The sequence below is a fragment of the Chiloscyllium punctatum genome, chromosome 14 (genome assembly GCF_047496795.1).
Source record: "Chiloscyllium punctatum isolate Juve2018m chromosome 14, sChiPun1.3, whole genome shotgun sequence".
Classification (NCBI taxonomy): domain Eukaryota; kingdom Metazoa; phylum Chordata; class Chondrichthyes; order Orectolobiformes; family Hemiscylliidae; genus Chiloscyllium; species Chiloscyllium punctatum.
In genome coordinates, this window is record NC_092752.1 from 44,076,096 (window position 1) to 44,094,943 (window position 18,848).

The 18,848-nt window shown below is 41.8% G+C and overlaps 1 protein-coding gene across 1 annotated transcript in view; it reads left to right on the plus strand.

Annotated features, from left to right (window-relative positions):
• The window catches only part of pdgfc (platelet derived growth factor c), a 403,197-nt gene that overhangs the window by 221,620 nt on the left and 162,729 nt on the right, over nt 1-18,848 (plus strand). Inside the window, exon 3 of the mRNA XM_072584280.1 lies at nt 5,671-5,851. Coding sequence (XP_072440381.1) covers nt 5,671-5,851 — 181 coding nt within the window. The remainder of the gene's footprint in view (nt 1-5,670; nt 5,852-18,848) is intronic.

The window sequence follows — 18,848 nt, forward strand, 5'->3', positions numbered from 1 at the left end:
AATGTATTTGCCAAAAACGGATACCCCCGCAATTTCATCAACAGATGCCTAAGGGAAAGACAACGGAATGAGGACATGCCACAACCCAAAGGACTAGCCACACTACCATACATCAAAAACATTTCTGAACTGACAGCCAGACTACTGCGACCACTAGGACTCATAACAGCACACAAACCAACAGCCACTCTCAGCCAACAACTCACCAGGACGAAGGACCCGTTACCCAGCATGAGCAAAACCAATGTAGTGTACAAAATCCCATGCAAGGACTGCACAAAACACTACATAGGACAAACAGGAAGACAGCTAACAGTCCGCATCCATGAACACCAACTAGCCACGAAACGACATGACCAGCTATCCTTAGTAGCCACACACTCAGATGACAAGCAACATGAGTTTGACTGGGACAACACTACTATTATAGGACAAGCCAAACAGAGAACAGCCAGGGAATTCCTAGAGGCATGGCACACATCCCCAGATTCAATCAATAAGTACATCGATCTGGACCCAAAACAGCCACTGCAGCGGACAGCTGGAACTGACAACCGGAAGCGGCAGATACAAATCACTATAAATGCTGGAGGAAAGATCACAGAAGCACTTCACAGGAGGCTCCCAAGCACTGAGGATGTCACCTAGACAGGGGACGAAACATCTGCAACACAAATTCCTAGCTCGGCGAACAGAACCACAATAACGAGCACTCGAGCTACAAATCTCCCAAACTTTGAACCTCAACTGTTTTTCACTCATCAATCATTTACATGACCTCAAAAAACCAATCAAGTTAGAGGGGCACAACCTCGCCAGCACAAAACCATCCTGTCTATCGCTAATAATACTTTTAAACTTCAACCCACTTGAAATAAGTGCCAACATTTCACTAGCCTTCCTAATTACCTGCTGTATATCTGAGCTAGCTTTCCGTATTTTATACATAAACACCCAAGTTGTGTGCAGCTTTCTGCAATTTCTCTGTTTAAATAATACTCTTCTTTTGTTCTTTCTTCCAAAATTAACAATTTCACATTTTCCCACATTATACTGCATTGCCAATGTTCTGCGTATATATTCAGTTATTAATATTATCAATAACTATGTTAAAGGATGGAAAGGGGATGAGATTAATTGAGAATGTTGACCATGTGTGTGAAATGAATGTTATAAAAGCTTGTTGTTTTAATTCATTCCTGGGATATTGGTATCACAGGTGAGGCCAAAGTTTCTTGCCGAGAGGGCAGTTAATATTCAACCACGTTGTTGTCGTCTTGAGTCTCATGTTGGTCAACCTCAAGTGAGAAAGATAGTTTCCTTCCCTATCAGTGAATCAGATAGATGTGTTTTTCAGGCAATTAGCATCAGTTCTAGATTTTCATCTGATTCAAATTAGACTCATGGCAGGATTTGAACCCGGTTCCCTTAACATTATCTACGTATCTCGATTAATAGTCCAACAATAATACCTTTTAACTATCACTTCCCCTAACGTAATTCTCTATACTAATCTTGTGAAATTTTGAAACCAGAACTGAGACATCTGCCTCTTCTGCCTGACCTGCAAATGTTATGTTCTGAATATGTAGCAAGAGGGCTGGAGAACAGAACCTTTTTCCCTGTCCTTATTTCTTTCAGCAAGATCCTTAGAAAACATGGGTGTGGAAAGGAGAAGGATTCCTCTGACTCATGTCTGTTCCACAATCATTTCTGGTTTGTTTAACCATAAATTAAAGCAGGGACTGCAACTTCAGTTCAAATTTTGCATTCCACTTTGAATAGGCGCGTGGAAGCATAAATGGAAAGTTTGATGTCCGTAGCTGGGCTGTCTGTGTTCCCATTGCCATCAGAGAGAGACAGCCTGCCGTCAGAAGGAAACTGAGAACCAAGTATAAAATTGCTCCTCTGGCAGCATCTGGGGAGAGAATACCGTTTCTCTCCACAGATGCCAAACATGCTGAGTTTTTCCAGCATTTTCTGTTTTTGTTTCTTTCAGACCTCCAGCATCTGCAATCTTTATATAACATAGAACATTACATCACAGTACAGGCCCTTTGGCCCTCGATGTTGCACCGACCTGTGGAACCAATCTGAAGCCTGTCTATCCGATACTATTCCATTCTCATCCATATGCCTATCCAATGACCATTTAAATGCCCTTAAACTTGGCGAGTCTACTACTGTTGGGAGCAGGGCATTCCACACCTGTACCTTTCTCTGAGTAAAGAAACTACCTCTGACATCTGTCCTATATCTATCACCCCTCAATTTGAAGCTATGTCCCCTCATGCTAACCATCACCATCTGAGGAAAAAAGACTCTCACTGTCCACCCTGTCTAATCCTCTGATTATCTTATATGTCTCAATTAAGTCACCTCTCAACTTTCTTCTCTCTAATGAAAACAGCCTTAAGTCCCTCAGCCTTTCCTCATAAGACCTACCTTCCATACCAGGCAACATTGTAGTAAATCTCCTCTGAACCCTTTCCAAAGTTATCACATCATTTCCATAATGCAGCGACCAGAACTGTATGCAATACTCTAAGTGTGGCCGTAATAGAGTTTTGTACAGCTGCAGCACAAACTAATGGCACAGAAACTCAATCCCTCTACCAATAAAAGCTAACACACTGTCTGCCTTCATAACAACCCTATCAACCTGGGTGGCAACTTTCAGGGATCTATGTACAGAGATCTCTCTGTTCACCTACACTATCAAGAATCTTACCAGTAGCCCAGTACTCTTTATTCCTGTTGCTTCTTCCAAAGTGAATCACTTCAAATTTTTCTGCATTAAACTCCATTTGCTACCTTTCAGCCCAGTTCTGCAGTTTATCAATGTCCCTCTGTAACCTGCAACGTCCTTGAGCACTATCCACAACTCACCGAACTTAGTGTCATCTGTAAATTTACTAACTTATCCTTCTATGCCCTCATCTCGGTCTGCTACTGAACCTGATTGGCCCTAATCTTTCTCTCCTCATTCTTTTATTCCTGATATACTGATATAAAGCTTTAGTGTTTTTCTTGATCCTATCTGCCAATGACTTCTCATGTCCCCTCCTGGTTTTTCTTAGCTCTCTCTTCAGGTCTTTCCTGGCTAACTTGTAATTCTCAAGCACCCTAACTGAGCCTTCAAATCTCATCCTCACATAAGCCTCCTTCTTTCTCTTGACAAGAGATTCAACTTCTTTAGTAAACCATTGCTCCCTCACTCGAAAACTTCCTCCCTGTCTGACAGGTACATATTTATCAAGGACACACAGTAGCTGTTCCTTGAATAAGCTCTGCATTTCAATTGTGCGCATCCCATGCAGTTTTCTTCTCCATCCTATGCATCCTAAATCTTGCCTAATCTTTGTTTTATTCTAAAAAATTGTTCGGCCTCACATTCATGATATTATGGGGTCTGCCCACTTTTTGCACATAACTGTTTGGAACTGAATGATAACAAAGTGTAAGTAGTACAATAACTCCCAATGATCTGGAAAATTGAGTGGTTTGTCAGATGACTTCCACTTAAATGCATGACCGCATGCATTTTGTCTTCAGCCATACTCATCACTTCCTTTTTTTTCCCCTGACCTAATGCTGGCATTTGATTCAGCACGCAATTCATTCAAGGCACACCCAGCTGTTACAACTGTGATAAACCAGTTGTTGACTTGGAATTATTTCAAATATGGATTATTTATCTTCTGCTTTGAAATTATGAGTACAACTTCTGCTCATTTTGATGATACATGCAATAAATTTATGCATTTTTTGATAGTCCTATGAACGATTTAAACCATGAAACTTCCTTTTTCCTCAAAATTAGTAATATTTAATTTATGAATTCAACATTTTAGACACTTTTAAGAAATGGTATATTATTCTATTGTGGAAACTTTTCTTGGTGATGTCACCATAAAACCTCCTTCATGTATTTATATCATGTTTGTCTCACTGAAAACTGTCTGACATTATTTTAATAGTTGCTTGATAGTGCATTGTGCCTTGCTTATTGTCTTGCACTCAGCAGGGCAAGAAAGGTAATTTTCACAAGGAATCACAATTTATACTCCATGAGAGAAGCTGATTGGTTGGCAAGTCAACTCTGATCATTTGGGGCATTCCATGTGGTATATACTAGGGAACTATTGCACCCCATCCTTTTGTTCATTTCATACTCAGCAATTTGTTACAGTTAAGTTGGCTAATGCTGCCATTAAAATATGTTATGACACGGCGGTGAACCCCTCTGTTAATTAAGCCAAACCCAGAAAAGCTCACCTCACCTCATTATCTGTTAAAGTATAAGCGACAGAGAACTTCCCAAATGCCACTATTTAAAGAAAGAAAATCAACTTATTCTGTAACTCTAAAGGTGCACATAAACAACAACTATTTACAACCCCGATTGTCCTTTCTCTCAAAGGTTTGTTATCTACCTCCAACTCTATAACAATATACTGTTCCAAAAAAACCTATTAAAATTCCATAACTTAATTTCAAAACCACATAGCGGCTATTGTCGTCAGTGTTTGTCTTCCTCTGGTTGAAGATCTCCCTGGGCCATCTTCAGTCTTTTGCGGCAATGTTTCATATGAAAAAGGTACCTTTGATAGAGAATGTTTTGCTGGCAGTTACACTGATGATGGCAGTTGGTCACTCTCTGTGGCTAACTCTGAAAATGCCAGCTTCTTTCTACCGTAAACATCAGATCATCTCATTGGTTAAATGTTGTCAAAACAATAAAATTCAGATTTGATTGGGTTTTAATATCCTGGGATGACATTTAAACTGATTGGTTCAATTCAAACTTTGTGCACATAGCAGCCAAATGTTAAATATTTACAATTTTCCAGTACACTCTGAGACTGCCAGTCAGTCAGATGACGGGTGCCTGCAAGCTCTCAGTGCAAAACAGCTTTCACTCTCTCTTAAAGGTACAATATACCTCTTCAACTTCATACAAATAGTGGAGAAGGATTTGATTTGAGCATGTTACTGTCATGTTGAACTATAAATTATACCTTCAAACTTATCTATTAATTGTTAAAGGTTAATAATAAAGGTTAAAGGTTCGTGGCAATGAACAAATGAAGCAAAGTGGAAAAATAATGAAAATATGCATGATGGTTCAAAAAAATGTATGTTTTGGTGAGGAGATAACTGCAGAAGCATGATTGTCTGTGGAAACCATTCTTTTACGTAGTTAACATGGAGCCACAGTGATCTTTTCAACTTGTTTTCTGTACAACAGAATGTCTGGAAAAGTACTGATAGTTAAGTAAAATGATGTTACAGAACATAACTAGAATAGTATTCATATCAAGGACATTGTCCCACTCATTAAACTATTCAGCATCAGGCGAAAGTTCACGAGACCAATGCCATGGAATTTAAGAAAGAGCTCTGATTGCCACTGTCACTAAAGTTCCCGATGGATGCAACGCAGTGTGAGGCTCTTTCTTCATATTAATGTGTACGTCTTGTATTAATTTTGATCAGACCTCAAAGAACTGATTAGGGACTTTCAGCCAAAAAATGCATTTACTGCCTTGTATGATAAGTGTTGCCATCATCAGAATAGCAGTAAATTGAAAATGCCTGGAAGTTTTCTTCGTTTGTTATTTCGTTGGATCTGAAAACAATTCATCTGCATTTAATTTTCTTCTTTAGGTTTGACTTTGTAGAAATTGAAGATCCAAGTGATGGTACAATTATTGGACGGTGGTGTGGCTCCAGTGTGGTTCCAGGCATACAAATATCGAAGGCAAATCAAGTGCGGATACGGTTCCGATCCGATGAGTACCTGCCATCAAAGCCAGGCTTCTGCATTTACTACTCCCTTCTGGAATCTGTAAGTCAAAGAGAAAATGCTCTTATTTAAGGAATATATGTGTTCATTTGGAAATCATTTAATCAATTTTAAATCACTATAAAGTATGTTTAAATGCCGTCTTGAAACATTTCACTGTGTTCACTCTAACATGTATAAGTTTTCGCATTGTAAATTAGTCGTCTGTTACTAGGGCTGGGCTACAAGAAAAAAAATGCCTCATGGTGCAAATTTTAAAAGGTAATTTGTTAGAGATGTGCAAGACTCACACATGAATATATCCTCAACATAAGATATGCAAATAAGACAATGCAGTATCTTGGCAAATGTACAACCATTGGCATTTTTAGGACATACAATAAGACTTTATTAATTAGGGAGCGTTGATATGAAATTAGGATTGGACAGATAGACCCCTGAAGAAACTGCTACAGGATTTGAAAGTATTTTGTAAGATCCCAACAACATTGCGCAGAATAGCTTTCACTCTGTTTGAAAACATATCCATTTCCTACTAGATGCTAAGTGATATGCTTGATGTACCATCACTTATTAGGACACCTCTCCCTCCAGTTGTCCTGAAGATTGGATGCATTCTACTAAATTGGGTTGAACTGGAAGAATGTATGTTTCATACTAAAGTTTGCTGCTTACTATTTGCCACGCTGAGATTCCGGTAATTAATGTATAAAATTTCATGAAGTCTTACAGTGACTTTTAACAAAAAGTGCAATGGAAGAAAATGTAGCCAGACAAGGAAAGCAACAACATGCAAATAAAACAAACATTTACCTAAAACTAAAGTTATGCTTGAATGAATGAAAACAATTTGGTTTTCACTTTTAATTACTGCAACTACTTTTTACCCTAACTGAATTCTATAAAACGCATAATGTCTGCAATAAATCAGGTTATTAATTATCCACATATAACCAGAATATCACCACTGGAACATTTTGTTGTAGGCAATAAATATCTTCCTTCCAGAATTTGACTTGTGCAATTGAATTGGAGGTAGGTGAGCACTTGCATGAGACTGATTACAATTCTGTTATGTTTACTTCAGCAATGCAAAGGGATAGGTATGTACCGCAGGGCAGGAGTTATAGCTGGGGGAAAGGCAATTATGATGCGATTAGACAAGATTTAGAATGCATAAGATGGGGAAGGAAGCTGCAGGGGGTGGGCACAATTGAAATGTGGAGCTTGTCCAAGGAACAGCTACTGCATGTTCTTGATAAGTATGTACCTGTCAGACAGGGAGGAAGTGGTTGAGCGAGGGAACTGTGGTTTACTAAAGAAGTTGAATCTCTTGTCAAGAGAAAGGAGGAGGCTTATGTGAGGATGAGATTTGAAGGCTCAGTTAGGGAGCTTGAGAGTTACAAGTTAGCCAGGAAAGACCTGAAGAGAGGGCTGAGAAGAGCTAGGAGGGGACATGAGAAGTCTTTGGCAGGTTGGATCAAGGAGAACCCTAAAGCTTTCTATATGTATGCCAGAATAAAAGAATCACCTAAGATTAGGGCCAGTCAAGGACCATAGTGGGAAGTTTTGCTTGGAATCTGAGGAGATAAAAGGGAGGCATTAAATGAATATTTTTCCTCAATATTCACACTGGAAAAATAAAGTGTTGCCAAGGAGAATACTGAGATACAGGCTCCTAGGGAGGAGGTGTTAGCAATTCTAGAGAGTGTGAAAATAGGTAAGTCTCCTGGGCTGGATGGGATTTATCCTTGGACTCTCTGGGAAGCTAGAGAGGAGATTGCAGAACCTTTGGCTTTGATCATTATGTCATCATTCTCGACAGGAATAGTGCTAGAAAACCCAAGAAGAGCAAGTGCCCCTTCATCAAGAGGGGGAGTAGGGACAACCCGGGGGGTAATTATAGACCAGTGAGCCTTACTTCGGTTGTATGTAAAGTGGTGCACAAGATTATAAAAGACAGGATTCATAATCATCTAGAAAGGAATAAGTTGATAAGGAATAGTCAACACGATTTTGTGAATGGTAGGTTGTGCCTCACAAACAGGTGAACGTGGCTAAAGCGGTTGATGTGTTATATATGGATTTCAGGAAAGTGTTTGATAAGGTTCCCCATGGTCGGCTATTGCAGAAAATACGGAGATATGGGATTGAGGGTAATTTAGCAGTTTGGATCAGAAATTGGTGAGCTGAAAAAAGACAGAGGGTGGTGGTTGTTGGGAAATGTTCATCCTGGAGTTTGGTTACTAGTGGTGTACCGCAAGGATCTGTTTTGAGGCCACTGTCATTTGTAACTTTTATAAATAACCTGGATGAGAGCATAGAGGATGAGTTAGTAAATTTGCGGATGACACTAAGTTCGCTGGAGTTGTGGATAGTGCTGAAGAATGTTGTAGGTTACAGAGGGACACAGATAAGCTTCAGAGCCGGGCTGAGAGGTGGCAAATGGAGTTTAATGTGAAAAAGCGTGAAGTGATTCACTTCGGAAGGAGCAACAGGAATAAAGAGCACTGGGCTAATAGTAAGATTCTTGGCAGTGTGGATGAGCAGAGATATCTCGGTGTCCATGTACATAGATCCCAGAAAGTTGTCACCCAGGTTGGTAGGGTTATTAAGAAGGCATACGGTGTGTTCGCTTTTATTGGTAGAGTGATTGAGTTTTGGAGCCATGAAGTCATGTTGCAGCTGTACAAAACACTGGTGCGGCCGCACTTGGAGTATTGCGTACTGTTCTGGTCACCATATAATAGAAAAGATGTGGAAATGTTGGAAAGGGAGCAGAGGAGATTTACTACAATGTTACCTGGTATGAAGGAAAGGTCTTATGAGGAAAGGTTGAGGGACTTGAGGCTGTTTTTGTTAGAGACAAGATTGAGAGGTGACTTAATAGAGGTATATAAGATGATCAAGAGGGTTAGATAGGGTGGACAGTGAGAGCCTTTTTCCCTTGGATGGTGATGGCTAGCAGAAAGGGACCTAACTTTAAATTAAGGGGTGATAGATATAGGAAAGTGGTCAGAGATATTTTCTTTACTCAGAGTGCAGTATGGGTGTGGAACACCCTGCCTGCATCAGTAGTAGACTTGCCAAATTTAAGGGCATTTAAATGGTCATTTGATAAACATATGGATGATAATGGAATAGTGTAGGTTAGATGGGCTTCAGATTGATTTCACAGGTCAGTGCAATATTGAGGGCCAAAGGGTCTGTACTGTGCTGTCATGTTCTGAGTTCAAATGCTATTTCTTCTTTTGTGGATTGATAACATGTTGTACTTCAGCTGGGCAGGGGTATATCAGCTATGCCAATAAGATGTGGCAACACTCTTATATATGTCAGAAAGACCGCCATTGTGTTCTTCACTTACACAAATGATAAAAATAATACTTGGCAATAGTGGTGAGATAATCTGTTTGCTCAGTGAGTATCTGATTCCTACCACGACCCCAGGCATTTTCTTAAATAGCCTTACTGCTGACTGCTAACTTTTGTGCATTATCCTTTTAGCCCTTTGATTCGCCATCATACCCTGCCCAGGAATGTGGCAAGGCAACCTGCTCCCAGGCCTCTGGTCACTTCTCATTTCATACAATCACTGCATCAGAAAATTGTGGAGCAATTAACTCAACATTTTTCATTGTCTGGCTGTTTTGAAGTGCCTGGCATATCTCTTCAGCATCTCTTTAAGAACTTGCTCTCAGAATTAGGTTCACATTCAAGGAGATAAAGCATACTGTCATTCAGTGTTGTAGGAAAGTGGTCCTGAGGCAGGATCTCTCTGCTTTCATCTTCAAGGTTGATTCTGTGGTTGCTGACTTTGTATTCAATAAGGACTGAAAGCTGTGTAAGTGAAGAGAACTCCAGAGCAGGATGTTTTCTCTTCTGTGCCTCACAGTGAATTATACCTGAAAGCTGCATCAGTTGTGAATCAAACAATCCTGAATGAGGACTGGGATTTTCCTAATTTAGGACTGGTGGGAGGGTGTCCAGAAAAAAACTTGTTGCCAGATCTTCTGGAATTTAGACGACTCGTTAGCTGTTGGTGGGCTTTCTGTCGGATTACAACCTAGATTAGGAAGTCCCACCAATCAAAAAGCTGTCAGCTCCAGAATCTGGCAGTGCTCATGCAGACCCTACGGCTTCTGTTAAAATAAGTGGACTCCCAGATAGGGTGGCATACTGGTCAGCACTGCTGTCACACAACACCAAGGACCTGTGTTCAGTTCCACCCATGAGTGTCTGTGTGGATCTTTGTCCCCATGTCTGCGTTGGTTTCCTCCGGGTACTCTGGTTTCTCAAAATGTCCTTGGATGTGCAGGTTCGGTGGGTTATCCATGTTAAATGCAAGGTTATGGAGATAGGACTGGGGGGCTTGGTCTAGGTGGTATGCTGCTTGGGGGTGAATGCAGACATGATGGACCCAATGGTCTCTTGCTGCTCTATAAGGATTCATTGCAAGAACATTCTCAGGAGAGAGAGATGATATTTGAGATTTGTGGGAGAGGCTACAGGTGATTTGGTATTGAGGGCTGGTGTAGTTCAGAGGCATAGTCCTAGGTGCAGTCATATTGAAGCAATCCCTTCCAAACTGACAACCTGCTAGCACTGGTTGACCAGCTGGAATGGTCAGGTCTTTCTTATCCTGCCTGGAGCTGAAGTTACTGCAGCACAGGTAAGGTAAGGCCTTAACAAGTCAGAAATTGACCATGTAAAATCCTCAATGTGACGGGACAGGAAAGTCAAACTTGGGCTTTCCTGCCCAGAACTGATTTTCTGTAATGGCAAGAAGGTGGTTGGTGTCTCACAAATGTTGATCTGCTCAATTACCTTCTCCTCCTGTCACCTCTTTGGCTGTTTATCAGGGTAAGATTCTGTCCTAACTATACACTTATTTGAGTACTTAATTATGATTTTTCACCTTGATGTATTAATCTGAAGCTGTCAGCCATGACCACAATGATTCATTTCTGTTTTTCACATTGAATTTGGCTTAGTGCAGTCTGTACAAGTGAATAGTAACAATTCGTGAATACACAAAAGTGGAAGGAAAAGACCAGCTGCTTTATTGAGTCTGACATTTAGAGTAATGATGCAACTGAATATCCTGATCAGAAATTCTTCTAAAATAACAAACTACAGGGGAATAAAAAAATCTGATTTTAAGAATCCCAGGCAAATTTAGGGAAACAAAATGTGGGAAATTTTGCTTTGACCCTTGATGGTGACAAAACGAATTCCAGATCACCACAGTGACTTAAGCACATTCTCCAACACTTCACTGATCTTGTATACATTTGCATTAATCTTCATCGGGAGCTCATCAAACTTAACAGTTGAACACATGTAATGAATCCCCACACACTCTATGAGCCAGAAATTTGTTCCAAATGTTGATGCTAAGCAACAAAAAGAAAACTCCCCTCCTATCTACCCCAGCTATGCACTCATGTGATTGTATCATTGTCTATCTCTGTCACTTATATAACTTACATGCTTTATCCACAGAGATGCAGACTAAGCATAGAATCATGGAAAGCGACAGCACAGGAAGGTACCCTTTGACCCATCAGATATGGTGTGTTCTTTGGAGAAACAGTCTGCTTAAGCCCACATGTCAACTTTTACATCCTTCAGTTGATTTGCTCATGCTATTAGGGGAGGTTTAAATTATCCAAGTGGAGGTGTAGGAATTGGGAGGTAATATTAGAGAGGAATACCAAAATAAACAGAACACTGAGAGAAACAGGCAGCATTATGTCAGTAAATAATATGTTATCGGATGGATTCAGAGTAAGGTGGAAAGAATCAAGTCTAAATTAAAGTTAATGTGCAACTATTTACCTGAGTGAAGAGTGTTAAGGTTAGTGTGTTGGAAAGCCAAGTGGAAATATGATGTGGCAAGAATGAAGAACTGGCTCAAGGAAGGACAGAATTGAGCATTAAATATTCATAGGTGCAATATACTCAGGAAAACAAGGAGTGGGAGAGGAGTGGTGGTCTTGACTAAGGAGAACACTGCAGTGCAGGAGAAAGAAGGTCATCAAGAGGGGTCAAGGACAGAAGTTCAGTGTTGTGAAAAATTCCTGGTTTCCAAACCTGACCAGTGAGAAGATTCCCCAGAACTTTGGATTGTCATTCTGAGGGGTGCTGTGGCATCTGGGAATCATGCTCATGTTAGAAATCCTGCTGTGACACAGGGACTTTGTCCAGGCTTTTCTTTAAAACAATAAGTTAAAACAGCAGACCAGTCTCACAGCACAGAGCTACTCTTCTCCAACACCATGGAATACCTACTCTCATATACTCCATGGCCCTTTACATCTTCCACACTCAACAATGTTCGCTGTACCTTCTTCATAGCCCATGATATCTCTTGTGCCCCTCATGCCAACCCATGCTCCCATATACTACCTTTTGCCTTTACCATGCCGAGTCTCCTGTATCCGTCATTTGCAAATGTCAGGACTCATGCTGAGATAAGATAAAGACAAATTCTTCACTGAAATTGGAAGAGTTCGTTACTCCAAAAAAGAACCACTCCCTATGATTGAAAATATACTCAATATATTTAATTTGAACATTGTTAAAAGGAGACTATAAGTTGAAACTTTTTATTTTGCACTCATCAGAACCAGGACTCGAGAAAAAGACTTGAAAAAGATACCATTTTATAAGCATGAGAAGAGGGTATTGATTGGCTGTTATTGGCGAAACCATGAAAATGGGGAGGCAATGACCTAGTGGTATTATCATGAGACGATTAATCCAGAAATTCCACAAATTCTCGCAGGAATCATATTCAAATCCCACCATGATAGATGGTGGAATTTGAATTCAATATAATATCTGGAATTAAGAATGTAATGATGACAATGAAACCATGGCCAACTGACAGAAAAGCCCATCTTGTTCACTAATGTCCTTCAGGGAAGGAAATCTGGCATCTTTGTCCGTTCTGGTCTATATCTGATCCAGAGCCACAACAATATGTTCACTCTGAACAGTTCTCTGAAATGGCTGAGTAAGCCACACCGTTGTATTAAATCAGTATAAGTCACAATACAGGAATGAAACTGGACAGGCCACCTGGCATTGAGCTAAGCACTGGAAGGTACAATGGTAAAAACAGTCTTCCTTAGGAGCACTGAGGGCGTGCTAGTGCCAAACATAGGAGACCTGTCTCATAGGCTATTTAAGCAACTGTCTGACATAGTCATATTCATGGAACCATACTTTACAATTGCCAAGACACCACCCTCACTGTCCCTGGATATGCCCTGTCCCACTGCAGTACAGAGGTGGCAACACCATCATATACAGTCTGGGGAGACTTCCCCTGAGAGACTTCAACATTGACTCTGGATCCCATGAAGTCTCATGGCATCAGGTTGAACACGGGCAAGGAAATATCCTGCTGATTAGTATGTATTGTCCAACCTCAGCTGATGAATCAGTAACTCCTCCATTTTGAATAACACTCGAGGAAGCATTGAGGGTGGCAAGAGTGCACAATGTTTCTGGATGGGGGCTTTCAATGTTCACCATCACAAGTGGCTTGACAGCAGCACTCCTGATCGAGCTGGTCAGATCCTAAAGGACCTAGCTGCTAGACTGGATCTGCAGCAGTGATGAGGGAACCAACAAGAGTGAGGAACATACTTGACCTTATCCTTACCAATCTGCCAGGTGCAGATGCATCTGTTCATGAAAGAATCAGTAAAAATGACCATTGCACAATCCTTATGGAGATGATGTCCTACCGAAAGTACCCTCCATCATGTTGTGAAGCTAAGTGGGACAAACCTTGACGAAATCTAGCAACTCAAAACTGGGCACCCATGAGGCACAGTAGGCCATCAGCAGCAGCAAAACCTTACTCCAATACAATCTTCACCCTCATGGCCTAGCGGATAAACCATTACCATCAAGCTGTGGTTGATCCTATAGAGGAGGCCATGCCAGGAGCAGCACCATGCATAGCTAAAAATGAGGTGTCAACCAAGGGAAGCTACCAAACAGGAAAACCTGCATGTCAAACACAAAAACAGCAAATGATAGACAGAGCAAAGTGATCCCACATTAATCATCAAATCCTAGCTATGCCATCTTGCATACCTCATTGTGAATAGTAGTGGACAATTAAACAACTCACTGGACAAAAAGTCTCGACAAATATTACCATTCTCAATGATGGAAGAGCCCAGCTCCCCAGTGCCAAAAATAAGGCTGAAGCATTTGCAACAATCTTCAGCCAGAAGTGCTGAGTGGATGATCCATCTCTGAGGTAAAAACAATGACTGCAGACGCTGGAAACCAGATTCTGGATTAGTGGTGCTGGAAGAGCACAGCAGTTCAGGCAGCATCCAAGGAGCAGCGAAATCGACGTCGATTTCGCTGCTCCTTGGATGCTGCCTGAACTGCTGTGCTCTTCCAGCACCACTAATCCAGATGATCCATCTCAGCCTCCTCCAGTGGTAGCCAGCATCACAGATGCCGTTCTTCAGCCAATCCATTAACTTCACGTAATATCACGAAATGATTAGAGGCACTAGATACTGTAAAAAAAGCTTTGGGCCCAGATAACATTCTGACAGTAGGACTGAAGACTTGTGCTCTAGAACTTGCCGTACACCAATCCAAACGGTTCCAATACAGCTACAACACTGACAGCTACCTGATAATGTGGAAAATTGCTCAGAGAAGGCCTGTACGCAAAAAAAAAACTGGACAAATCCACCCCAGCCAATTACTGAATGAACTGCGGATGCTGAAATCAGAAACACAAACTGAAGTTCTGGAAAAGCTCAGCAGGTCTGGCAGTATCTGTGAAGAGAAATCAAAGTTAACGTTTTGGGTCCAGTGACCCTTTCTCAGAACTGTTTAGAGGAAATGTCACCGGACCCAGAATGTTCACTCTGATTTCTCTTCACAGATGCTGCCAGACTTGCTGAGCTTTTCCAGCAACTTCTGTTTTTGTTTCTAGCCAAACAAAATTGGAATTATTGGGAATCAGAGGGCAAACTCTATGCTGGTTGGAGTCATATCTTTATTTTAATTTGTGGGATGTGGGCATCACTGGCTGGCCAGCATTTATTGCCTGTTCCCCTTCCCCATGACAAGGTAGTGGTGAGCTGCCTTCTTGAACCACTGCAGTCCACCTGCTGTGGGTTGACCCAAAATGCCTTTAGAGAGGGAATTCCAGGATTTCAACCCAACAATAGTGAAGGAACGGCAATATGTTTGCAAATCAGGTTGGTCAATGTCTTGGAGGGCAACTTGCAGGTGGTAATGTTCCCATGTATCTTTGTCCTTGTCCATCTAGATGGAAGTGGTTGTGGGTTTGGAAGGTACTAGCTGAGGATCTTTGGAGACTTTATGCATTGCATCTTGTAGGTAATACTCACTGCTGCTTCAGAAGGTTGGTGGTGGATGGAGTAAATGCTTGTGGATGTAGTGTCAATCAAGTGGATTACTTTTCCTGGATGGTGTAAAGCTCCTTGAATGTTGTTGGAGCTGCACCCATCCAGGCAGGTGGGGGGGTATTCCATCACACTCCTGACTTGTGTCTTGCAGATGATGGACAGATTCTAGGGAGTCAGGAGGTGAGTTACCCACCACAGTATTCCTAGCCTCTGACCTGCTCTTGTAGCCACTGTGTTTATGTGGTGACTTCAGCTGATTTTTGGTCAATGGTAAGCCTTCAGTATGCTGATATTGGGAGATTCAGTGCTGGCAACACCATTGAATATCAAGGAGTGGTTTTTAGATTGTCTGTTTTTGGTGATAGTCATTGCCTGGGAATTGTGTGGCATGAGTGTTACTTGCTATTTGGCAGCCCAAGCCTGGATATTGTCCTGATTTTTGTTGCACTTGATGTGGAGAGCTGGAGAGAGCAGAAATAGGGAAATAATGGACTTGAATGTGTGGGTCAGTAACTAGTGCAGGAAGCAAGGATTTAAAATCCTGGATCACTGGGGTATGTTTTTCAGTAAGGATAAATTATACAAGAGGGATGGGTTACACCTTAATAGGTGGGGGACCAGCCTTCTGGCAGGCAGGTTTGCCACTGCAACACAGGCGTGTTTAAACTAATTAGTGGGTGGTGGTGGGGGGAGAGGGGACAAACTGGAAATTCAAGAAGGAAGCTAAAGGGAAAGTGAGAATAAGAGAAGTTAAGAAAGACAACAGAATGGAGCAGAAAATTCAAGAAGGGATCATACAGTATGGTCAAGTGAAATTGGGATTGATAGGAAAGGTGAGTGGAGTAACAAATTAAGAATATTACATGTGATTGCACAAAGCATAAAAAATAAGGTGGATGAGCTTAAGGCTCAGTTGGAAATTGGCAGGTACGATGTTATGGGGATAACTGACACGTGGCTTCAAGTGGATAGGGCCTGGGAAATGAATATTCAAGGCTATACATGCTATCGAAAGGACAGACTGACGGGCAGAGGGGGCAGGGTGGCCCTGTCGGTGAGGAATGATATTCAGTCCCTTGCGAGGGGGTACATAGAATCAGGAGTTATAGTCAGTATGGATACAGCTCAGAAATTCTAAGGGAAGAAATATCCTAATGGGAGTTATCTACAGGCCCCAAACAGTAGTCTGGATGTAGGGTGTAAGTTGAATAAGGAATTGAAATTGGCCTGTTGTAAAGGTATTACTACAATTACTATGGGGGATTTCAACATGCAGGTAGACTGGGAGAATCAGGATGGTACTGGACCCCAAGAAAGGGAGTTTGTGGAGTGCCTCCGAGATGGATTCTTAGAACAGCTTGTACTGGAGCCTACCAGGGAGAAGGCAATTCTGGATCTGGTGTTGTGCAACGAACCAGATTTGATCAGGGACCTCGAGGTAAAGGAGCCATTGGGAAGTAGTGACCATAAAATGATGTTTTAATCTGCAATTTGAGAAGGAGAAGGGAGACTTGGGAGTGTCAATATTGCAGTTGAACAAAGGGAACTATGGAGCTATGAGGGAGGAGCTGGCCAAAGTTCAGTGGTTCAATACCCTAGCAGGGATGGCAGTGGAACAACAATGGCAGGTATTTCTGGATATTATGCAGAAGGTGCAGGGTCAGTTCATTCCAAAGAGGAAGAAAGATCCTAAGGGAAGGCTGGGGGGCTGTGTCTGACAAGGGAGGTTAAGGACTGTATAAAGATAAAAAAGAAGTATAAAATAGCAAAGATGAGCGGGAAGCCGGAGAACTGGGAAACTTTTAAAGAGCAACAGAGGATAACTAAAAAGGCAATACACGGAGAAAAGATGAGGTACAAAGGCAAACTGGTCAAAAATATAAAGGAGGATAGTAAAAGCTTTTTTAGGTATGCGAAAAGAAAAAAAAAAGGTTAAGACTAAAATTGGGCCCTTGAAGACAGAAATGGGTGAATTTATTATGGGGAACAAGGAAATGTCAGAAGATTTGAATAGGTACTTTGGATCTGTCTTCACTGGGGAAGACACAAGCAATCTCCCAGATGTAATAATGGCTGAAGGACCTAGGGTAATGGATGAACTGAAGGGAATTAATATGAGGCAGGAAATGGTGTTGGATAGACTGTTAGGTCTGAAGGCTGGTAAGTCCCCGGGACCTGATGCTCTGCATCCCTGGGTACTTAAGGAGGTGGCTCTAGAAATCGTGGGCGCATTGGTAATCATTTTCCAATGTTCTATCAAATCAGGATCAGTTCCTGCAGATTTGAGGGTAGCTAACATTGTCCCACTTTTCAAGAAAGGAGGGAGAGAGAAAACAAGGAATCATAGACCGGTTAGCCTGACGTTAATTTTTTTTTTTTTTTTTTTTTTTTTTAGATTTAGATTACTTACAGTGTGGAAACAGGCCCTTCGGCCCAACAAGTCCACACTGCCCCGCCGAAGCGCAACCCACCCATACCCCTACATCTACCCCTTACCTAACCCTACGGGCAATTTAGCATGGGCAATTCACCTGACCTGCACATCTTTGGACTGTGGGAGGAAACCGGAGCACCCGGAGGAAACCCACGCAGACACGGGGAGAACGTGTAAACTCCACACAGTCAGTCGCCTCAGGTGGGAATTGAACCCGGGTCTCTGGCGCTGTGAGGCAGCAGTGCGAAAGATGCTGGAGTCAATTATAAAAGATGAATACTGCTTATTTGGATAGCAGTAACAGGATAGGTAAGATTCAGCATGGATTTATGAAGGGGAAATTGTACTTAGTTTTGACGATTACATCCTCAAAACTAAGGGTGGCACAGTGGCTCACTGGTTAACACTGCTGCCTCACAGCGCCAGGGACCCAGGTTCGATTCCAGCCTTGGGTGACTGTCTTTGTGGAGTTTGCACATTCTCCCTGGGTGTGTTCTGGGTGTCCTCCCACAGTCCAAAGATGTGCAGGTCAGGTGAATTGGCCATTCTAAATTGCCAATAGTGTTAGGCGCATTAGTCAGGGGGAAATGGGTCTGGGTGGGCTACTCTTCAGAGGGTCAGTGTGGAGTAGTTGGGCTGAAGGGCCTGTTTCTGCATTGTAGGAATCTATTCTAATCCAATCTAATCAAAAAAAGGTGGATAAGAGAGAGCCAGTGGATGTAGTGTACCTGGACTTTCAGAAGGCTTTGATAAGGTCCCACAAAGGAGATTAGTGATAAAATTAGGGCACATGGTATTGGGTCCCTTTCAGAATGGCAGGCAGTGACTAGTTGAGTACCACAAGGTTCGGTGCTGGGATCGCAGCTGTTTACAATGTACATCAATGATATAGATGAAGGCATTAAAAGTAATATTAGCAAATTTGCTGTTGACACAAAGCTGGATAGCAGGGTGAAACATGAGGAGGATGTTATGAGAATACAGGGTGACTTGGACAGGCTGGGTGAGTGGACGGATGCATGGCAGATGCAGTTTAATGAGGATAACTTTGGTGGCAAGAACAGAAAGGCAGATTACTATCTAAATGGAGTCAAGTTTGGTAAAGTGGAAGTACAGTGAGATCTAGGTGTGCTTGTACATCAGTCAATGAAAGCAAGCATGCAGGTACAGCAGGCAGTGAAGA